Here is a 24,386-nt window from a genome sequence, read left to right on the forward strand (position 1 = left end):
ATTATCCATGTATGATCAGGGAGAAGCGCGGCAGGGATGCGATGCATGCGTTACCTGTATGAGGTGGGAGAATCGAGGGTCTTTGCGCTGCTTGTTCTTGATGAGCTCCAGCGCTTGACTCTGCTGACTGCACAGATGGGACACCTGCTCCTCAAACTGATCTCCAGCCTCTCCCTCGAACTAACACACACACACAAATACAGCATGTGTATATGCTTCATGCTCATATGCTTCACAAACAAAAGGAGAAGTGTTAAGGAAGGAGTCACTCACTTGAGCCAGCATGATGTCACCGATTCCCTGAACGATTGGCGTTTCCCTGCGCTTCTTCATGGACTCGCATAAGTTCGCTGGGATAGAAAAACAACAATAGTACATCAGTACTTAAGATCAAAATTGACAATTCTTGTTTTTTATTTAAAGCTGCTGTCCGCAACTTTTTTTGTGTTCAAAATTTACAAAAATTATATAATGAGAATGTACAACATGAATCTATTTTCCAAACCGTGTTTTTGTCTTAACCCTGAATCATTATGGTACACTTATAATAAGTGTTTATATTCTGGACTATTTCAGACCGGACTGGTAGGACCCGCCGCAGAGTATCAAAGTAACTGTGTGACTCGGCATAGACATACAGGGAGAAAAGTAGCTCCAGGCTACAATGTTCTTCCAGCAAGAAGGCGTGCAGTTCTGTTTATTAACCACTAGAGGGCCAAAAATCGCGGACTGCAGCTTTAAAGAAATATTGCAGTATTTATTATAAATGATTCATCTGTGCCTTAAAGGTGCTAAAGAGGATGTTTTGTTTTGTTTTGTTTTATACATTTTTGCAATATTACTTGAAACTGTCTTTACTAACTGATAAAAGACTATTTATTAGGTGCACTGAAAGGAATAATATTAATATACATCATCTGTGCATGAGGTAGGGCCTTAAAAACATCAGCCAATCGTTTACGCGATGATCGGCCCTCTGGCTTGTCAATCACTGCCGTGACGTTCCTTGTGAGAGACGAGCGCGGCTGCGCGCTCCAGTAACTTTCCACACTCCACAGGCGCCGCATGCAGTGTTTTTGTCAGGAGACAGGAGTAACAACTGCAGATTATGAGTAACCTGCGGTGAGTCCGACATAATGAATCCAAAAAACACGACACAGCGAATGCCGGTGGTAATCACTCATGTTCCAATACTCGTGCACGAGTTTTGGGAGGCGTTCCTTTGAAGTGAGCTGTGAAGGAGGGGGGTTGTTCTTACGCATGCGCTCATTTCAAATACTCAGTAACAGTCTTTGGATTCTCAGTCGACGAAAAAATCCTCTCTATCACCTTTAAGGATACTTGTCTTACACAAACGCATCAATTTGCTTCAAAGGCCTTTATTAACCCCCTGGAGTCATATGGATAAATTTTATGGATGGATTTTTTTTGTGTCTTCAGAATTTGGGCAGCCATTATAATCCTTGGAGGACTAAGGATATATCTCCAAATGAATCCGTCTGAAAGAAGATAGTCATATAAACCCAGGATGGCTTGAGGGTGAGTAAATCATGGGATAATTTTAATTTTTGGGTGAACTAACCCTATAGAAATATATTTTGCATGTTTTCTTTCCACCAGTCTGAAGCGACACGTTATGTAAAGCCCAAAATTTAAAATTGATCAGTGCATGAAAAAACAGTTTTTGCCTATAGTGTCTCATCTTAAGTTTTGAAGAAAATCACATCCAAAGTCGATATTCTGCTTTAAATTGAGCTGATTTGCCATTAAAATGACTCAAACTGCAAAAATGTCACCGCAAGCAGAGGTAGAAATGCGTGACCACTGACCGTGTAGTTCATAGACCTGACGCAGGTTCAGGAAGATACAGGACAGCTCCTCCGGACTGAGGACGCTCTGCATCTTCTGATAAAACACCTGATCCAGAACCCTCAGCGTCCGCAGGTGAGAAGCCTCCGTGGTGTACAGCTCTACAGGACAAACAACACAGCCGAGAAATTAAAGCATGTCAGCCAGGTGCAAACGTCTTGATATGAAACCATCTGAGGCTAAAATAATACAATCCAAACTATTCATGTAATGGAAAGGTTTTTATGTTTATGTGTAGAGTGTGCATGCTTAAATCATTTGATTTGATCTGTAATGTAATTTATCTCTGTTTGTTTTAAAATTTAGGGTATTTTTACCATAACAGGACGGAACAGTAGCCGTTTCCATTTAAAGTTGCAAATTTAACTTAAAAATTTGAATATCACATAAAACATTTGCAAATAAAGCACTGGTTTCAATCCTAAGTGTAACAAAATCACTATTTAATGGAAAACTAGCACAAAGCTGGACTCTTCTTTTCCCCCCTGTATGATAAATGACTTTCAAGTGTGCAGATGAAACACAATAACAAAATGTTGTCATGTTTTTCTTGCCATCGGATTAGGACAGTTTTTATCAGATTAAAAAATTATCCGCTTCAATTGAGAACATGCGTTTTTTATGTGCACTTTAGGATTTCATTTGCATAATGGTGTTCCGATCCAGTGTTTTTTAACATCCCAAAATTCACAGAAAAATACATCAATGGAAACATAGCTAGTGTAAAGCATTAATAACACCAATAACTGATATTTCATTCTGGTTAAGACTGGTTACACTAAACAAGCAATATTTTTAGTGATACTTTAAGTAGATGCCATATAAAATACACCAAGACAGTTAATCTTTAAAGGATCTGACAGTGTAATTTCTTCAATTCTGTCTTGATTCTGTTAACACAGTCAGTATTGAGTTTTGTCATGACATGTACGTCTCAAAACAGTCTCAGAATTTGGGTTACAATTTCCTAAAAACATTCAAATTAAAACATGCTGCTTCCATTTTACCCATAAACACACTGTAGTCTGAGACTTAAGGTCATCTGAGATCATAAATGACTTTGATTGGCATCGTTTTCATACACATATCATCTTAAAACACAGATGGTTACATCTCAGCTTCAGAATGATGAGACGGGCATGTCTGGGACTGTCAGAAAGCTCATTTCTCCTGCCTGAGGAGAACCGCTTCTCATTACAGAGTCACAGAGCCACACCTGACAGACGCCTTATGGATCTGTTACAAACAATTTTAGACAATCCGAGTGAAAGGTAACCCCGGGTTATCTAGCATTTCCCACAGTTTATGCTTCACCCTGGGCTGGTAATTAATACTAGGAAGTCAGGTATTGAGATTTCACACCGTACATTTGGAAACACACTGTAAACATACTTATTGACATTTGAAGGCTTAATATCATTTATTAAAGAAGTTCAGAAAACTATGTTTTGTCAGACTGTTTGGTGATTGGATTACTTTATTCAGATGCCGACAACAAAATGGGTGAAAATTTACATGAGGCACAAATCTGGTTTACTCCACGAACAGTTGCTTGTTATTAAAAAGTAAATGTCACATTTTAGTAATTCAGGGTCAGCACCGCTTCTGCTGACTGCATTTTAAACATACACGCGTAAAATGAAGCTGAACACAGGCTCAGTACAAGTTCAGCTCTATAATATCCATTAGCATAATATCCATTAGCAAAGAGAATAATTGCGATGTTTTCCTCATTTTTTTAAAAGAAATAATTAAAGTAAAACAATGTAGTTTCAGCAATGTATTTGCAATGCAAATAAACAATTACAAATGAAAGCCAAGGGTTTAAAAGCAGAAATGTGTCTAGCAGCATGCTAAATCATGATCACAACATGCTAAAACATGCTAGCAAACTCCTAAATCATGCTAGCAGCTTGCTAAAGCGTGCTAAAAATGTGTTAAAACATGCTAGCAGCAGGCTAAATCATGCTAGCAACATGTTAAATTACACTAGCAATGTGCTAAAACATGTTAACAACATACTAAATTGCCCAAGCAATGGGTTAAAAATGCTAACAATGTGCTCATTCATGCTAGAGCTAGACGACAAAACTACAGCTCGCACTTATAATGAACAGAACAGATTGTGCGCTGGTGTCGATGCTAATAGTTATCGTTATAGTTATGTTTAAAGTTAGCATTCTTGGTGTGAACGGGGCGGGCCTTAAGACTTGTTGATATACTACATTGTATGCTTACTACATTTACATTTACTAATTTAGTAGATGCTTTTATCCAAAGCTTACTAAAATTACCCATTTCCTGCCTAAAAATTGAGTTATTAAAATCACTGTCAGTGCTAATTAACATCATGTCACAGATGCTGTACCATAGAGCTTAAGTTGTATTGAACCTGGAAAAATGAATGCTTTGCTAAGTGTGTTCATTTATGCACCAAAACAGCAACAAACATAACTGGAAAATTTCTGTTTTCAAACAGGTTTCCAACCAGACTGCCTTTAGCCAGTCAAACACCTCTCATGCATCAGTGCATGTGGCATAAAACTCTTGATTTTTGTGTGCGCATGTGCAAGCGTGTACCGTAAATGACGGCTTGTCTGTCGATTTCTCGTGAAGTGAAGTGACATCAGTACATGCGGCTCCACCGTCTCCTGCCAGTTCTGAGAGTCGATCACGTCCTCTTCTAAAGCCGGAGCATCCGGTAACAGAGCCACTGGAGTGTCCACAACCCTACAGACAGACCATAGAGAATGAGATTAGAGAAACAGAGGAACCAGTGCATATACTGCAGGCCGAGAATATGTGCTGCGGGACGTCACCTTCGCTGAGAACGAGGCGTGTACGGTGGTGTCGGGTTCTCAAACGATCTGAAATAATAAAATAAAGTTAGAAACTGATTATATTTATATAGGCTTGAGAGGGTTACTATAAAAATGTATTCCGTTACAGTTACAAATTACTTCATAAAAAAGTATTCAGTAACATAATCCACAATATGAAAGTAATGTAATCTGATTACTTTTGGATTACTTCAAGGTCACACGCACACATATGAGCAACGAACAAAACGTAATGAGCAAACGTAACGCCATTACATGTATTTCGTTACTCCCCAACCCTGCATATATATATATTATATATATATTATATATATATATATATATATATATATATATATATATATATATATATATATATATATATATATATATATATATATATATATATATATATATATACACACACACACACACACACACACTCTCTCTATTCAACCCAGGCATGCTTCTGTTTCTAAATGCATGATGTATTTCTGCCATTTGTCTGTGTTTAACCTTTTAGCATTGTGTGTGTTATAGTTATTGTCCTTGAGACTTGTGTTTAACTGTGAGCAATTAACCTCATCATAAAATTTAAAAAAAAAAAAAAAATCATCTATGCTTTCACTTCCTTTAATCCCTCCCTATCCTAGCTTATGCTACTCTAAGCAATGTCTGAGACTTTGTATTGTGAGCACTTCTTGTGCTTATTTGCCTCTTCACGATGAATTGCTTGCTGTATTCCTCACTTGTCATTTTGTATTAAAAAAGCATCTGCAAAACCAGCAAACGTAAATGTATTTCGTACCGTGCGGAGCTGCTGGAAGCTGAAGACGAGGCACTGTGATGTAACGGTCTCAGTCCCGGCCCCTCCCTCTCCTCACAGTCCTCCATGTCAACGTCGCTACGGGAACGCGGGACAGACTCCACCCCCGTCCCGCCTCCTCGTCGACGCCCCTCCCCCTGAGCTTTCAAAGACTCGCTGCGAGCCAAACGCACCGATATGGTTGGACTGAGAAAGAGAATAAATAAATGCAAATTTAAAACACTCCATTCTGCATATTCTGAAGATTTCACACACGCTCATATTAATTGTTTTTCATTTATTTTAATTAGGAATTTTAATCTAAAATGTTGATGTTGTTAAAAGTTCATGAACATATTAAGCAACAACTACCCAACATAATGAAAATTATGTTAAGTGTCACAATGTAACAATATAATAAAATATTAATTCTTGAATGGTAACATTTTTCAGTAAGTTTCCATTTGTTAACATTAGTTACCATAAACTAACAATGAAAAATTAGCATTTATTAATCACAGTTTATGTTTAAAAATGTAAAATAATTTACGTTGTATCTGTTAATACTGTTTAATGGACCAGAGCAAGCATTTTTATTAATTAATGTTAAAGGTCCCGTTTTTCGTGTTTTTTTGAAGCTTTGATTGTGTTTATAGTGTGCAATATAACATGTTCATGTTTCGCGTGTAAAAAAAAACAGTATTTTTCACATAATTTACTTATCTGTATACCGCTGTTTCCACTGTCATAAAAACGGGCTGATGACTTCCTTGTTCTATGAAGTCCCTCCTTCAGAAATACGTAACGAGTTCTGATTGTGCCAGCGGTTCCTGTGTTGTGATTCGACAGCATTCGACAGCAGCTTAGCGAACCTTGCCCGGAAAGGTCACGCCTCTTACCATAACGTGGAGATGCACGCGCTCAGTGTTCTTGTAAACATGTCTTTAATTTTACCCTATCAATGTGAGCCGGAATCAGACCCGGTGATTGGACTGCGGGATGAAAATAACAGCGTTTCGATGACATGGCGACAAACACACTCTACAAACGCAACTCTTGTGTATTCCTGTGGGCGGAGGTTAGTCAAAAAACTCTTTTAGTGACGTCATTAAAGAAGGAAGTAGAGGGATGTAGTCCAAACTGGCCGTTCGATGTAGGCGACTTCTGTTAAATAAAATATCTCGCTTGGCATTGAACTTTGAGCTTTAAAATTTTACAGATTTTATTTATACTCTAACAACAACATTACACACTAACTAAAGTTTGAAACATGGGATCACGAAGAACGGGACCTTTAATGAAGATTAATAATACTGTAACAAATGTATTAGTAATAAGTTAATATTAGTTATTACTAAACTAATTCCAACAAATGGGACCTTACTGAAAAATATTACTAATTAAACACTCTAATAACTTGTTATAATTTAAATTCTATATGAAGGTTATTTCCATGCTTGAAGACTGAATTGACGCAAATCATCTACATTAATAGAGTTAAACAAATACATTAAAAATGTATATACAAATTTATATTTATATGAGAAATGTTGAAATCTATTGAAATCTGTTGAAAGAAGTCTGTTATTATTAACAACTTTGCAAATGTACAGTATTTGCAAATATAATATTTACATACTGTGGTTACAGTCGCAATTTGAGAATGATCACATAATTGTAACCTTTCTCAGTGTAGATAAAAACACAAACCTTTCCATGCTGTCCTCTCCAAAGCTGCTTGAAGACAATCGCTGTCCCTCAACATCTCCGTCCTCAACGGAGTCTGAATTACTCTCAAACTGCTGGATGATGTTTCGCACGCTGCCTGGACGAACTACGGACGAAAACCAAGACATGTCGTCAATATTCCTGCTCCAACAGGAATGTTTTACATAACAAATGTGTTTATCTGTTACACAACATACTAAAAAATACCAAAAGTGATTTCACCGGGTTTGTAACTCAAACGAAATAAATGAAAATGGAAAAGAAAAGGGCGTCTACCTTCAGCGGGGGACAACGGAACATGGAACGCTGGAGAAATAAACAAACCAACATGAACAAACAAACAATGAAAAAAAACAAACTGAAAATAATATAAAGTACAGCATTTACAACTAAAGTGTCAAAGAAAATGTGGTTCAAAATAAACACACTGAATGACTGACAGGCTCAAACAAAAGGTGAAACAACTGAAACAACTGTGTGTGTGCGTGTTTGTTTACTGGACTGAGATGTGCTCCTGGGTTTCCCGATGTACTTCAGTATGGGATTTCGTTTCTTGTCTTCTCCATCCTTCTCTCTTTTTGCGCTGCTCAGCTGTGCATTGAACATATTGCCAATACAGTAAGAACTCTAAGTACTATAATTATAGGACGTCATTTAAAGGGATAGTTGATCCAAAAATTACAATTCTGTCATTTACTCTCCTTCAAGTAGTTCCAAACCTGTATGAATTTCTTTCTTCTGTTGAACACTAAAGATATTTTGAAGAATGCAAACAGTTGATGGACCCCATTGACTTCCATAGTATTTATTTTTTTTTTTTTTTTTTTTTTTTTTTTTTCATACTATGGAAGTCAATGGGGCCCATCAACTGTTTTGTTACCGGCATTCTTCAAAATATCTTCTTTTCTGTTCAGCAGAAGAAAGAAATACATACAGGTTTGGAACAACTTGAGGGTGAGTAAATGATGACAGAATTTTGATTTTTTTGGGTGAACTATCCCTTTAATATAAACATTACAATTCATTTGACCTAATTATCACATTTTTCAGAAATACTTGAATACAGAAATACTTGACTCATTTTACCTTTTTAGCTTTGGGAAAGAATGGAAGCCACTTTTCCTTCTCGGACATCAAGCCAGGAAACACTTTAGAGTCTCTGAGTTTAATGCCCGAGTGTCTGAGATACAGAAGAACCGCAGATGCTAGCGGAGAACTGACAGACACACACACGGGAACATAACTGTAAATATAATAGAATATAATATAATATAATACTGATTTATATTTCACATCTTTACACATAAATCACTGCAAGCCATATAAGTAAGCTTCATACCTTCTGTCCTCCTCATGTTTTGATCTGTAAGGGAAGAAAACACAATTTTAGCATAATTATATTTACACTCACACACACCTGAACTGTAAAACAAAGCTCTATTTATAAAAGCGAAGCAGTTGCGCGTCTTAAATTGAGATTTGCGAGGGTCCCGTGACACGTCCATGAGGGACGCCTCATGTTGTGTGTACAGCTGTCATGTGACCTTTTGCTCTATGTCTGTCTGGGTCATGTGAGCAGGTCTACTTCGAGGCGTGTCATTTGTTTGCGGGACCTTTGTAACTCCTGCTTGCTCATTTTAATTATATTTCCGTATCATCTGACCTGACTGCTGTACTTGAGGCTGGTTCTTCAGATATGGAGCATGTTGAATTGTGTGGGCTTCAATATAAGTTTTGCTGCTGCTCTAAAGTACATTTCTCTTACAGATTCTAGTGCCTATTAACCAGATGTAAAAAGGTGACAAAAAGGTGTCCCTTTTCTTTATGTCCCCCAGGAATATAATGTTACCTTGTGTTTTGTGTGGACTTTTATTGTGTTTCATGCCTTAGTTTCCTGTGTCTGTTTGTAGTCCCTTTGTAGTTCTTTTGCTCATCGGTTCCCCTTGATCACATCCCCAGGTGTGTCCTGTTACTCTAGTTAGTCTGAGTATATATATATATATATATATATATATATATATATATATATATATATATATATATATATATATATATATATATCTCCCTGTTTTTCAGTAGTATGTGGTCAGTCGTTGTCTTTAAATGTTTTTGGTAAAGTTGTCGTGTTTCTGTTCCCTGTTTGGATTACCATCATCTTCCCTGTTTGGATTTACATTTCTTGTTTTGTTCACGTCTTCCCTGTTTGGATTATCTTTGTGCATTTCTTCAACAAAACTGCTTCGAGTAGATCCTCGCCTCTCCTCTTCCCTGCTTAACTATAACAGATACATTTTAAAATATTGATTTAAAATATGCTTCTGCTGTCTCAGACTACATTCACAAATGTGCTTTATAATCATTGAATAGGTTCCATAAAAACAAGAAAAATAATAATAATTATAATTATTATTATTATTAAAGTACAAAAATTAAACCAACAAATAAATGTATTATTATAGTAATATACTATTGTACTGTTAAATTTGTAAAAAATAAAAGTACATTGTTAATTTTATAGTACAGCATTACAGTAATATTAATAAAGTGATACTATTGTACAATAAAAATTGAGTATTTAATAATATAAATATTACTATTATTAAGTTATAAAATTAAATTAAAATAGAAATTACTATAATAATAATAATAATAAAAATACATAATACTATTGTACTGTTGTACTATTAAAAAGTTATGGAGGCAAAAAGAGACACTATTGTTGACAAGCGTTATTAGGAGGATTAATAAATAGAAGAAGGTTCAGAACTGTCCGAATAATTACTATTATTTTTGTAAATTATAAGTTTTGAATTTCCTAGACAACATATGAATTACTTTCAGGTGTTCGGGGATTTTGTCAAGGCTTATTGTCTAATGTATAACGCTGGGCTAAAATTATGGCTAAATGTGGATATTTTAAGAGCCCATAAAGGATGGCACACACATCTATCGCTGTAGTTTGTTTAACTTTAAGCATAGTGCTAAAGTTGCTATAAAAACAGAAACTGAGCAGATAAAACCAACACACCATTATAATAATTATTATAATTGCACTAAACACAAGCATTATTTATGATCGTCTCCGTCCATCTGTACGCCGTATTGCTTTCAACCACAATTATCTTTTTGATTTCTGTGAAAGCTGCCGGGATCTGGTAAAACTAAAGTCCTGTTCCTTCTATTCTGGCAAAAAACACAACACGACATTTTAAAGTATTACTATAGTAATAATACTATTGTGCTGTTATTATTATTATTATTAATAAATACTAATAATACTATTATTAAATTATAAAAATAGACCAATAAAAATGTATTAAAATTATTAAAATAATACTATACAAATAAAAATGTTATAATAATTATTATAATTTAATCATAAAAGTAAAGCAATAAAGAAATTTATTAATAATAATTGTGCTGTTGTAATAATAATAATAATAATAATAATAATAATAATAATAACAACTACTATAATAAAACACTTTTTTTTTATTATTATTTTTTTTATTTTTTTTATTTTTTTTATTTTTTTTTTTTTTTTTTGTTTTGTTTTTTTTACACAGAGCAATTGTAAAATTACAATAAAATTACAACAAAATTACTAATTTTGATGGCTGTTTATACCCACAAGTAAGTTTTTTTTTTTTCAGAGAGCAGATATCTGATTAAATATTTTGTCTTTAGGATAACCTGCAGTGATGAATGATCTATTAGCACAAGTAAAACACTGCAGTGTTGAGCTCATGTGGTCTTTGAGGTCATTTTCAAGTGTAACTCACAGGATCTCCCAAAGCGCCACCACCTGTTTGTCCACCACCTGTCTCTCTTTCACAGGGTCTCCGTCTAACTGCTGCAGGTCGCTCTCTCCAAACAGAGAACCCAGACCCATCGTCTGCTTATTCCTGAATCATAACAGAACATGGTACATTTTACATCCCATAAAGACCAAAACACAGTTTGTGTGTGTGTGTGTTACTTCTTTAACTGATGTGAAATAACTACAAGCAATGGCTTCTACAACACTATGAAAAGATTATTGTTTGTTTCAGCTGGACATTTCAGACTTAAAATAACCTGTAATTTTTGAAAGATCAAATGAAATGAGAGAAGCAGTCATTAGAGAACAAACATTAGGAGACACACCTGTAGTCTTGAAGCTGGTCTTGAATGTCTGGAAGCACCTGCTGCTGGAGTTCAGAGAGCGGCCCTCGAATGTCCTCCTGCACGTGGAGGCGATTCTCTAGATGAACCCAAACAAAAACCTCTTTAACTGAAGCTCCATCACATTAACATCAGTCTGCAGGCGGTCTAGTTGAGGTTTTTGTTCAAGAGCTCTAAAAATTGCACTTAATCTCACCTATATCAGTCAAAAACTCCTCACGCACTTTAATCTTCAGAGGCTGAAAAGAATCAGAAATTGACAGTCATACAGAAAAGTTCAAAATCAGTATCAGCATCTGAATCTGCTGTAAATCAGATACTCACAGCATCATGGTCCAGGAAGTGTGAGCAGATCTGAGGGGCGAGCGAACGGGCGTCTTTCGGGCTCGAGCCCAGATATGCCTCCACACACAGGTAAAACAGCTAGACGCGCATCAACATAAACACGCACATGAGAATTTATGTTTTATTCATACAACACGATTAATATTTTTTAAGCAGCACTGACCAGTGGGTTGGGATCCAGTAGTTGACTGAACACGTATCTCATGAACACCGTCATGTGTGCCGGACGACTTTTCAGCAGCTCTATGTCCTGAAACGGCCCGTCCATCTTATAATAAACAGTGGGAAAGAGTTCAAGATTAATCTAATGTCAATGGCTACATGTAAACTACAATCCCAGTGAAGCAAAAAAAAAGGTATTATACATTTGATTATATTACTAAAATTTTTAATTAGCCTTTATTTTTAAATAGTTGAAGTTTTAGTAATTTTGTTATACTTTTTTTTTTGTAATTTTTATTAGTTTTTGGTGGGGGGGGGTTTAATATTTTTATTTCACTTTTGGTCATTTTAGCACTTCAACTTAACAACATTTCACATTTAAGTGTTTTAAGTTTTTAATCTAATATTTAATTTTATTTCAGCTTTATTTCAATTAATGAAAAAATTGTACTAGTTTTAGTTAAGAATGACAATTTTTTTTTCCAAGACATTTTGACTCATTTGATTAAACTGCCAAAATGGTTTTAGAACTTTACTTTTGAGTTCTATATTCCAGCGTAAGTCTGAAATTTGACTAAATAAACTTTAATATATAAATTTAAAATGAAAATGAAAATCAAATGCTGAATTCGGACTCTTACTATGTCTGTAATATAAAGTTAGTCAGTTAATTGATCACAATAAGAATTGCAAAGATTTTTTTGTATTCCAAGTTTTCTGAAAGGTTTGGTTTAAATATGCAAAAGTATATGTTTTTAGTAATAAAATGTCTTAAATCAGGGTAAGTAAATTTGAACAAACCCCTGAGTAAAACACTTCAGAATATAGATAAGAATAATACTATTTGAAAAAAAGTTTGGTGTATGTAAAGCTGCTGAAGTGAAGAAAAACAATTATTTTTCAAAAAATGGCCTTTAAAGATATGCTGTAATTGAAACCTACAAATAGACAAAGTGCAATAAAATAAACATTTAAAAAGGTATATTTTTGATGTTTTCTTTCCACTAGTCTGAAGCGACACGTTATCAAAAACCAAAAATCTCAAAATTGAGCAGTGCATGAAAAAAAACAATGTTTCTCACCTTAATTACTACCCTTTCATCAACGTACAAACCCCAATTTGGGAAACCCGGCTGTATACTGTGAAGTATGCAATAAGTACACTAGTACTGACTCTCTCACCTCATTGATCGTATAACCATCATCCTCCTCTTCTTCTTCTTCTGGACCAATGATCTGCATCTTTCCTCCCTGAAGAGACACAAGATGGTCAGACTCAAGGCTCAACACCAAATGCGCTACGGAAAAACAAGCGTGCGTCTCACCGAGTCTGAGGGGTGCGTGTCGGATCCCTGCCGGCGGAGCAGGGGATTCCTGAGGAAGGTGGAGGGGGAAGAGAAGGGACTCTCACACGCCTAAACAGGGAGATGGAGGATGGGAAACGGTTGGGCAAATGGATGGGGACGTTTGCTTCCGAGGCAAATAAAATTCAAAAGAAGCTAATTAAACTCACCTCGACATCTCCTTCACTGGAGTCCATCGATAACCGACCTGCTCAAACAGGAAAGACAACAGGTACAACATCAAAAATGAGAATAATTCATATTAGCTCAGTCTTACAACATACTGAACTCCACTGACCTTCTCCAGCTGTGAGATAGTTAGCAACAGCTTCAGATCGAGTGCCATCCTAGAAAAGAGAAGAAGTGGTTTAAACAAATTAACTGACCATGAGCAAAACTATGTATTTTCAAAACCAGCTAATCAACTAATTTATCTTAAAGAAGCCCTGAATAATTAGGCTGGATTTAGGTTCACATGAACATAAGTGTGTTTCGTACTGAGCATTTACATTGCGCTCCAAAAGCGCATCAGAACTGACCAGAAACGTGCCATTTTATCCAGTCTTAAAATACAACACGCATGACACAAAATGCTAAAAAACTGTAAGCGCCATGATAATATAGCCAAAACAGTCACATGCACTGTACATAAAAAAGGGTACATGTAAAAAGAAGTATTTAGGCTTAACTAAAGCAAAGCATGCTAATTAAAATTGTGGAAAACATCAGATGCGACCAACTTCAGTATTTATATACAACTTCATATAACTTCAAACCAACTGTCGTATTTGTGAGTAAAAAGAATAGCTTGGGGGGGAAGAAAAAGAAAGGAAAAAAAAATAAAAAATACAGGGCGGTGACTGATTTTAACCGCCTTCACGCCATCTCTGTTTTTTTTCCACATGCTATCAAAGATTGAAATTAAGGAATTTAATTCCAGAGAAGTTTTTAATTTAAAATCTACATTTTTCAAATTTTAAATTAACATTCCAAAGACACACACTTTTTGTGGATTAAAATTCTGTCATTAATTACTGACCCTCATGTCGTTCTACACCCGTAAGACCTTTGTACATCTTCAGAACACAAATTAAGATATTTTAAAACAGTTCATGTGACTACAGTAGTTCAACCTTAATGTTAAGAAGCGACGAGAATACTTTTTGTGCAGCAAAAAACAAAATAGAGACTTTATTCAACAATATCTAGTGATGGGTGATTTAAAAAAACTGCTTCATGAAGCTTCGAAGCTTTACGAATCTTTTGTTTCGAATCAGTGGTTTGGAGCGTGTATCAAACTGCCAAAGTCACATGATTTCAGTAAACGAGGCTTCGCTGTGTCATAAGCGTTTCGAAATTTCAATGGTTCACCACTGGGGGGCGTGACTTTGGCAGTTTGATATGCGCTCCAAACCACTGATTCAAAACAAAAGATTCATTAAGCTTCGAAGCTTCAAGAAGCAGTGTTTTAAAATCGCCCATCACTAGATATTGTTGAATAAAGTCGTTATTTTGTTTGTTGGTGGACAAAAATTATTCTCGTCGCTTCATAACATTACCGTTGAACCACTGTAGTCACATGAACTGTTTTAAATATGTCTTTAGTAGCTTTCTGGCCATCTGAAAGTGTTAATTATCTTGCAGGCAATGGAGGCCTCACTGAGCCATCAGATTTTATCAAAAATTTCTGTTCCAAAGATGAACAAAGGTCTTACGGGTGTGGAATGACATGACCACAAGACTAGTAAAAGTGCACTACCAAATACACAGTAAAAACATAGCCAATTTTGATTTATTGTGGACTAAACCACTAAATACACATACACACACACTAGCTGACCTAGTCCATTGTGGCTTATCACTTAAATAAGCAAAATAAGAGAAATGAAAAATAAACAAGGAACAATGAAATAAGTTAAGCACAAATCTCACCACATCCTGCTGGAACTTCACTCTGACTTGATTGGCTCTTCGTTTGGCACTTTCTATTCGTTCCTCAAGTGAAGGAGATGGGTTTCGAGACTGTTCCTCCAGAAGGTTCTGCACAGTGAGGGCAGCAAAGGTCTTATGATGGGTTTAAATGTGTCATGACAGCACACACGTGACAGGAACACTGAACTCATACCTGTAGCTCTGCCTCCTCCTGCTCCAACATCTTTCTGAGGATTTCTGTGGCGTGTTTCTGCACCTCGGGGTCCTGAGAATGATGGAGAACAAGATTAAAGTGATGATCTCTATTCACATAGAGACACACAGAACATGCAAACTTCATATTTCAATTGTCTATTTGCATTTTAATATTCACAGAGTGGCAAATGTACAGCCCTGTTCAAGTTTTCCCACATTTACATCAAAAAAATTCTAGCCTTCAAATGTCTTAGTCATGGTGCACCTGTAATGGTTTGGGTCCTGTGATTCTCTGAGTTGGGGTACTGCTTCCTGTGGGTGGGGTAAGAGGAGGAGGTGGGGCTTCGCCACCCAGTGCTGTCCTGTGATTGGGCAAGAGGTCAGTAGGGAGGGGCTGAAGCGGGACGGACGCGGCTGAAGGAGGCGGGCCCTGAAGAGTTAACGCCACATATGTCCCAGCTATCCGAGGGAAAGAACACGTCAGCAATGAAACGCTTCACGACTTCAAAAACAAGATGCCCAACTAACAGACTCACATTTGATCATCTTTACTACTTCCTGATGAGACATGGATGAAACCACCGAACCATTGACCTGAAAAGCAAAAAGACACAACAAATATGAGGTTAGTTATTAGTTCAAATATTATCACTTATGTTTTACAATGCCAAAGTGTGCTGTAGTTGAGAATACCTTAATGATTCGGTCTCCTTCCTGAACCCCAGCTTTGACCGCTGCTCCACCTGTGAGGCCAAAGGAAGCAGGTTTGACTGTCATAATTGTTTACTGTCTGATAGGGTTGATCTAGGTGCATTACTGTTCAAAAGTTTGAGGTCAGTGAGATTTGAAAAGAAGTCCCTTGTGTTCACTAATGCCGAATTTACTTAAAAAAATACAGCAAAAACAGTGAAATATTATTATAATTTAATTTAACTGTTATGTTTCTAATATATTTTAAAATGTCATTTATTCCTTGATGCAAAGCTGACTTTTCAACATCATTACTCCAGTGTTACGTGATCCTTCAGAAATCATTCTAATATGCTGCTCAAGAAACATTTCTTATTATCATCATCAATCTTGAAAACAGTTGTGCTGCTTCATATTTTTGTGAAAACTGATACATTTTATATATTTTTTTAGGATTCAATGAATAGAAAGTTCAAGACAACAGCATTTTTTAGAAACAGAAACCTTTTGTAACACTATATGTCTTTAATTTAAAGTGCTCCTATTATGCTTTTTTGAATATTACCTTTCATATAGTGTATAATATAGCGGTTTGTGAATGTAAAAGTCTCCAAAGTTTCAACGATCAAAGTGCACGACAAATAAAGTTATCGTCTTCTAAAAGAAATAATCGATTCTGAACTGCCTGAAATGAGTCGTCAACAATCCCACTCTGACTTCCTGTTACATACCTACATAACAATGTAACAAATTTGCATAATGGCAGCCTATGGTCTTCATTGGCTGCCCTTGAATGATGTCTACTTTGACCCACAAACACTGTAGTTGTAGCTAAGTCTGGAAGAGTTTGGTTTGTGTTGTCAACATGTCAAGAAGATGCTGTTTTGGATGAGACTTCAAAATCGACGCCATTGTTACTGTACCTATCACTGTGTATCAAGTGCTGAGGAAGAGCTGAATTTCAGATACGTTAATGGTGTTTGGGTACCGACCAATCACAGACTGGACCATCTGATCAATCAGAGCAGAGTAGACTGCCGGAAAGGAGGGGTTTAGAGAGACTAAGGTTGAGTCCGAAATCGCCCCCTACACCCTTAAATAGGGCACTATTTGAGGGGACAGCATTTGTAGTGGTGTCCGAAACCATAGTGGATATATTAAGTGCATTCATTCAATCCCACAATGCACCATAATAACGAAACTGATGTACGCTCAACGGCTAGAGAATACCCATAATACACTATGAGAGCCGCGTGTTATACTTGAATGAATTCCCTCGTCTCGCCTGAAGATGGCGCCCGCAGCTGAATCATCCATCCATCCATTTACCAAACTGCTGATTCAATGTGGTTACAGAGTGAAGTCCATACAGGTATAAATTCTTTTTTAACTGATAAATTGTTTAATTACGGTTTATGCACGCTAGTTTCCATGACAGAGTTCAAGAGGAATCTTTTAATTCCTACTAAATTTGCTAAAATGTTAAACAGCAAGCACAAACTATGCAAAGCGGCAGCCCTTCCGGTGAACTCAGTGTCTAAATTCACTCACTCGCATTCATTCACTCCTTCAGTGGACTATTTAAGTGGAGTAATGTAGGGAATAGTGAATGAGGGTATGGGGGCGATTTCAAACACAGTATGACTCTTCGAACCGATTTCACTCTTTAAAAAAATGAGGTGAGGTGCAATGTATATTATGAGAAAACTAAAGCGTTTCAGCAACCTTTAATGCATGTAAACCTATTGTAGAAGACTCCAAAACCACATTAGGAACCTTTAAAATAGCATAATAGAGGCACTTTAATGCATCCTTGCTGAATAAAAGCATTAATTAGAAAAAAAAATAAAATCTTACTGGCTACAAACTTTTATATGTTAGTGTACATGTATGTGTTACCTGGCCGAACATTTTGCACTAGTTTGATTCTCTCGCCACACACGGTGAAGCCAAACCCCAGATTGTCCCTCTGCACAACCACACATCTTTGGACTAAACCCGTCCCTATGAAACAAACAGGAATTTAAAAAAAAAAAAAAGAAAAAAAAAAGTAATGTCATATAATTATGCCTAGCTTTTGCATATGTAAATGCTCCTCTTGCATTACCTGTGTTGTCCGAGGGGAGATCAGACAGTGCCTCCCTCTGCTGGCCAGGAGAAGATCTGCGCTCCGAGTCTCCTAGTGTCAAACTGCTCAACCTAAGAAACATTTACAATGAGATTTCAAAATTAATACAACAAGCTTGAGGGGAAACAAATAACTTGGGCACCAGAGAGCAGGAGAAAGGGACAACTTGAAAAAAAGCAAGGAAATACGAAGCAGTGAAGGAAGTGCATTGGACATTATCGATGAACAATGCAAGATAAAACTGAAAGTTGGTGAACTTAAAGAGAACTACATCAAACCAAAAGTGAAAGGACCTTAGACATATTCCTGAGTTTCACACCATCACTGGCATTATAAAGAAAGGGTAACCGATACTGTATTTTCAATGTGCAATGCAAATATTGATGTCTTGAGAGCATACTGATTGATGAATGATAAAAAAAAGGATGTAACAACTACCAAAATATTTACTCAAAATTAACAGAAAAATGTCAAGCAAAAAACAAACACAAAACATGCATCTTTCATTGACAGGCATATTTAGCCTGGCCTGCCACTAATTATGGAACATAAAATCAGAAAACTCACCAAGCAGCAAAAGGACTTAAAGTACGCATGAAAGAGAAAAGGAAGGTATTACAGAAGAGAAAGAGAGAAATGCAAAGAAAGAGTAAATACACAGCATGAGACAGACAGCAAAACTGAGCGAGAAAGTGAAAGACGTGTGAACGCTACGAGCAGACGTTTTACGGCCCATGAAACTCCTCCTAATAATGGAAGAGGCTCAATAACATGTTTCAGCACTAAAGTGTCTTGACACGGTTAAATAATGATCATTACTCAACCGCATAACACCGGAAATCTGTGGTTTATGACTGACATGTGTTTGGTTTCACTTTGGTTCATCATACCTGGGCAGGTGTGTTTGTTTCTTAATGGCTGCCCTGCAGTCACATGACACAAACAGGACGTGGACGCACAGGAAAAACAAGTGAATGGGAAAGAGAAATCAAGAGCTTGAGACAGAGAACAAGACACACAGACAAACATCAAAACAGAAGCACAGAAAGGCAGATATACACAGAGACAATGTGTGGACGTGGTCATAATCACATGAAGCGAAATGTCTGATGAATAATCTGCTAAAGAGCAACTCCATCATTCAGTCAACAAACAACGCTGTAGTAGAAAATTAAGTGCCAAGAGGATAAAAATAGCAACAAGGAAACTAAGGCACACTGGATGGAAAAACCTGTACTGTTACACAGAACATGTGAGACACTGATCTGGAGGAAGCATAGACTTGAACTTAATGTTACCTTCTGAGTGCACGAAAACCAGTGAATTTAGCCAGTGTTTTCACTGTAAACAATGATTTCGCTTGTGTGCTAGTCCAGGTACAATCTAATGCAAATAGGAAATAGAATTTGGAGGTTCGCTAACTGTTTATCGATAATCAGACTTTTCTTATTATTTTTTACTTTTATATCAGGTTTACCAATACCTTTTACTTAGTCAAGCATACTTAATGTTCTCAGATCAACACAAGTTCACTCAGTATACCACATATGCTTGCATGAGATTACATTCTGGTTTGAAAAAAGGGGTTATTTTGCACGAAACGGGTCGCTTCATGAGGGCCATCATGTTGAGATCACATGATCAGCTGAATACTATTAACTTATTACAACCCACCTGTTATTGAACACTTTCACTTAGTGGAATAAAAAAAATGACAGCGAATAGAGCATTTCTACAATTGGAAACCTAAAACAGTTTACTTTCACACATGACATTGCATCCACGCTGCTGGTCATCTTAAAGCAGGGATGGGCAACTTCAGTCCTGGAGGGCCACTGCCCAGCAGAGTTTAGCTCCAACCCTAATCAAACACACCTGAACCAGCTAATCAAGGTCTTTAGGATTAGTAGAAAGTTATAGGCAAGTTAGTTTTTATCAGGGATGGAGATAAACTCTGCAGGACACTGGCCCTCCAGGACCGGAGTTGCCCATCCCTGTCTTAAAGGGTTAGTTCACCCAAAAATAAATTCTGTCATTAATTACTCACCCTCATGTCGTTCCACACCCATAAGACCTTCGTTCATCTTCGGAACAAAAATTAAGATATTTTTGATAAAATTTGATGGCTCAGTGAGGCCTCCATTGACAGCAAGATAATTAACACTTTCAATGCCCAGAAAGCTAAAGACATATTTAAAACAGTTCATGTGACTACAGTGATTCAACCTTAATGTTATGAAGCAACAAGAATACCTTTTGTGCGCCAGAAAAAAAAAAAAAAGATAACTACTTTATTCAACAATATCTTGTGATGGGCAATTTCAAAACACTGCTTCATGAAGCCTCAAAGTTTTACAAATCTCGTTTCGAATCAGTAGTTCAGAGCGTGTATCAAACTGCCAAAGTCACGCGCCCCAGTGGTGAACCATTGAAAATTCGAAACACTTATGACACAACGAAGCCTCGTTTACTGAAATCACATGACTTTGGCAGTTTGATACACGCTCTGAACCACTGATCGCCCATCACTAGATATTGTTGAATAAAGTCGTTATTTTGGCGAACAAAAAGTATTCTCATCGCTTCATAACATTAAGGTTGAATCGCTGTAGTCACATGAACTGTTTTAAATATGTCTTTAGTACTTTTCCGGGCATTGAAAGTGTTAATTGTCTTGCTGTCAATGCAGGCCTCAATGTGCCATCGGATTTTATCAAAAACATCTTAATTTGAACAAAGATGAACAAAGGTCTTACAGGTGTGGAAAGACATGAGGGTAAGTATTAATGACAGAATTTTCATTTTTTGGGTGAACGAACCCTTTAACCTTAATATAATGAAGTGACGAGAATACTTATGTGTGCCAAAACAAAACAAAAATTACTTTATTCAACAATTTCCTCTCTACCCTGTCAGTCTCCTACACAGTTAACATTAAAGACACATGGCAAAACTTTGTGTTTACGTTCGAACGCCGACTCTGTATTGGCGGCTCCTGCGTCAGCATCACATGCATGCATCGTGGTGCTCACGTGAACAGCGTTGGCCAATACTGAGCAAGCATTTGGGCGTAAAACGCGGAAGCGTTTGACTGCGTCAATTGCATAGGAGACTGACAGGGTAGAGAAGAAATTGTTGAATAAAGTCATTATTGTTATTGCTATTGTTTTGTTTTTGCGCACAAAAAGTATTCTCATCGCTTCAATGAGGTTGAGTAATTAATGACAGAAATTTAATTTTTGGGTGAACTAACCCATTACGCTATTAATGCTCCATTCAACTGCATTTGTGAAATGTCAGTTTTCACTGAAAATAATTTTAACAGATCTGTCAGGTTTTAAAAAAAGAATAAAAATTGCAATTGCAAAGTGAGATGTTGAAGTTGGTGGCCAAACCAATAAGTTTAAATGCCCAGGATTTAAGACGACCAACCAAAATAAAGCAATATATTCATACCTAACAATTGAATGAGCAAATGTAAACGAAACTGATTAAATGGAAACACTTACATAACAGAATATTTACTCAGATTTGAAATTATTAACTGTCACAAATCTGATTTTGAGAACAGACACACACGTTACCAGCTAATCAGACAGTTACTGGCCAATTAGCTTTTGTTGAACTGTTTGTTAGCACGGGAAACGCCGCTCGACCAATCATATTCGAGGACCTAGTTGTATAAAGAAGTACAGAGCTGAGATCATGAATGGAACAGGTAAACATTACTCACTAATGCATGTTGTGTTACTGCAAGCGTATGATAGTATAGTTGTGTCTCATGAAGCGGAAATAAAACAATGATTTAAAACGTCACACCAAGATAAAAACAATCAGTATCGGTCTAAATTAAGGTCGTTAAAAAAAAAAATTAACTCACCTGTCCAGCGTGGAGGTCGGATGTCGAACACTCATGGCTGCAAACCGTCAGAGGTTTGTCCGTTTGTTTGTGTAGTGATTTGTGTCAGTTTGTGATCATGTCATTAGTGTGGGTTAGTTGTATTTCCTCTTTCCACTCCTTAAAGTGAGTTTTGTCCTTTCGCCACTTCAAGGGTCAAAGTTCTTTTGGGGAAAACACAGTGGCCCTCCTCAACAGCATCGTCCCGTTTAAGAAATAAGCCCAGTCAAAACCTATGAAAGAACTTCAGTACTTCGTATTTGGTAGTGTCAAAACAACAAGACTCTTTGAAGAAAACACGCAGGATCAATACGCCACATTTCTGTATTATCTCTGAAGCTTCCAGTTGGTGTCCGGAACAAAGATTCCTGAGGACTGAATCATCTTTCTACTTTAGGATCGCATTAAAAACATTAATTAACAGAGTGCGGAGATCACCAGCTTTGCACACAATCAGTCTTCAACCCCAAATGAGAAGAAGCAGCCAAGACTCCTTGCTGTTTGTATTGTGTGTGTTCGAGTACAGTGTTTAAAGGGTCGGTGTGATTCACAGTCAGTTGGTCCTACGGCTCTCAGTGTTTTTAGCAAGGTTATTCTGGTCTTTGGAGCGAATGATCTCAATGCAGTGCAAGTGGAGCTTATCAAAACCAAAGGCTTGAGAGCAGGATGCATGCAGCCACATAACCCACAGTGATAGGAGAAAAATAAAGTGCATTAAACTAAACTAATACATAAGCAGCAAGGTTCACAGTGGTGACAGTCAGATTACTGCAGCTGCTTGCACATGCACCATCTGCAGCTCAACGCACTCAACTAAACACCTACTACAAAGATGTGCAATGCGCAAACCCATAGAATCCCGTGTTTTTTTCGATAATCACCGCGGACGCGCGCTCGGCTCGATCCAATTCGCTAGCGACCCGCTGCTTCCAGTGAACGCGAGGCCGCACGGCGAGCATCCCCGCCGCCGCGTACGGACGGGCGCCGCACGCGAGCGCGACTACGACGGCCTCTGCCGTTCACCTTCACGCGCGTGCAATAGAACGCTAGCGCGCGTTGTGCAATAACCCGATCCAGACGCGACCTTCTGCACTGGTGATGCGATAAACCCGCCTCGGATGGCTTTCGTTTTAGGGTGCAATTATTGCCCGAATTTTGGCAACATACACACGCTCGTTTGGTGGCCAGCGAGATTCATTTGATCAGTAGACGGCTCCGTAACGTCTTGAATCTTGGCCAGTCACGTCTTTTGCATCTGTCTCTTGCTGTATGGCGATTTAAAGTTGATATCCTCTCATTGTTTCCCAAAAATGTGTGATCTGCATATCTTTAAATGTAGTGTTATCCCAATGATCGAGCGTTCGCCATTCCGGAATAATACCATCATCCTTGGGTTTATGTTTGGCCACTGGGAAGGCAAACAGACTCGCGCTCGTCCTCTATTGGTTGGATTCTGGTACTGCGCGGAGAAAAAAAAAATGTCGGCGAGTCACATTTCTCCATTTACTGGAAAAACAAGGAAGGTTTAACACTGGAAAAATGGCGTGGAAAGAATTTTCACGCAGATATTTTTAGTAAATTTCACAAAGAGACAGCACGTTGAAATTAAGTAGAATAAATGAATTATTTTCTTGTACAATGTTCTCCACCAATCTGTTTTATTTAGTCTAAATTTCTCATTTAAACACTGACACATGGGCTATGTATTTGTAATTCTCACAATAAAAACGATTACCTGCATGTAATAATATATATTACGCCACTCAAATGAAATCATTCAGTAACCTGTGATTAAGAAGATGTGGAGATTTTTATGAACATTTACGAAATAAAAGAGCTGTTCCCTGACCGGGAATCGAACCCGGGCCGCGGCGGTGAGAGCGCCGAATCCTAACCACTAGACCACCAGGGAGATATGAATCCAAGGCCTGTTATATTTGATTTTGGTTTTAAGTTATGGTCTTTAAATCCACGAGCAACGTTCTGTATTTAAAAGTAAGATAAACTCACTAGGCTACGACTGACGAAAGAAAGGCCCCTTTTCATACAGAACGCAACAATGGCTTGCGCCGGCTGCGTCGACAAAAGCACATGAGCAGCGGAGCCCACCTTTTGGCTTTTTTTTTTTTTTTTTTTAAAGCAAATTTATTTGTTGTTTATTTTTTCAAACAATGTGCGTAGCTCTGATATTAGAGGCGAACACTGCATTTTTATCTCAATCCCAAAGATATGCACATTAGCATGCAGTTGTTTTTAATTTACATTATATAATTTCAAGATTAACAGCAAAAACAGCATGGTCTGACTT

At 37.2% G+C, this 24,386-nt stretch overlaps 1 protein-coding gene and 1 non-coding gene across 2 annotated transcripts in view; both read right to left on the reverse strand.

Annotated features, from left to right (window-relative positions):
• The window catches only part of arhgef11 (Rho guanine nucleotide exchange factor (GEF) 11), a 36,121-nt gene extending 12,603 nt beyond the window's left edge, over positions 1 to 23,518 (reverse strand). Inside the window, 30 exon segments of the mRNA XM_048185386.1 lie at positions 55 to 180; positions 274 to 350; positions 1,830 to 1,970; positions 4,450 to 4,486; positions 4,488 to 4,599; positions 4,689 to 4,736; positions 5,497 to 5,700; positions 7,204 to 7,327; positions 7,498 to 7,527; positions 7,719 to 7,812; positions 8,308 to 8,437; positions 8,561 to 8,584; positions 11,004 to 11,126; positions 11,368 to 11,464; positions 11,582 to 11,624; positions 11,710 to 11,808; positions 11,894 to 11,998; positions 13,075 to 13,143; positions 13,218 to 13,307; positions 13,406 to 13,443; positions 13,534 to 13,582; positions 15,168 to 15,275; positions 15,361 to 15,432; positions 15,628 to 15,821; positions 15,899 to 15,956; positions 16,056 to 16,105; positions 17,952 to 18,056; positions 18,160 to 18,251; positions 18,748 to 18,762; positions 22,061 to 23,518. Coding sequence (XP_048041343.1) covers positions 55 to 180; positions 274 to 350; positions 1,830 to 1,970; positions 4,450 to 4,486; positions 4,488 to 4,599; positions 4,689 to 4,736; positions 5,497 to 5,700; positions 7,204 to 7,327; positions 7,498 to 7,527; positions 7,719 to 7,812; positions 8,308 to 8,437; positions 8,561 to 8,584; positions 11,004 to 11,126; positions 11,368 to 11,464; positions 11,582 to 11,624; positions 11,710 to 11,808; positions 11,894 to 11,998; positions 13,075 to 13,143; positions 13,218 to 13,307; positions 13,406 to 13,443; positions 13,534 to 13,582; positions 15,168 to 15,275; positions 15,361 to 15,432; positions 15,628 to 15,821; positions 15,899 to 15,956; positions 16,056 to 16,105; positions 17,952 to 18,056; positions 18,160 to 18,251; positions 18,748 to 18,762; positions 22,061 to 22,095 — 2,589 coding nt within the window. The 5' untranslated portion in view covers positions 22,096 to 23,518.
• A 400-nt stretch (positions 23,519 to 23,918) lies between these two features.
• Positions 23,919 to 23,990, reverse strand: trnae-cuc. The gene has a single exon. It is a non-coding gene; the product is annotated as a tRNA-Glu (tRNA).
• Positions 23,991 to 24,386: the final 396 nt, after the last annotated feature.

Source organism: Megalobrama amblycephala, linkage group LG3 (genome assembly GCF_018812025.1).
Source record: "Megalobrama amblycephala isolate DHTTF-2021 linkage group LG3, ASM1881202v1, whole genome shotgun sequence".
In the NCBI taxonomy this organism is placed as follows: domain Eukaryota; kingdom Metazoa; phylum Chordata; class Actinopteri; order Cypriniformes; family Xenocyprididae; genus Megalobrama; species Megalobrama amblycephala.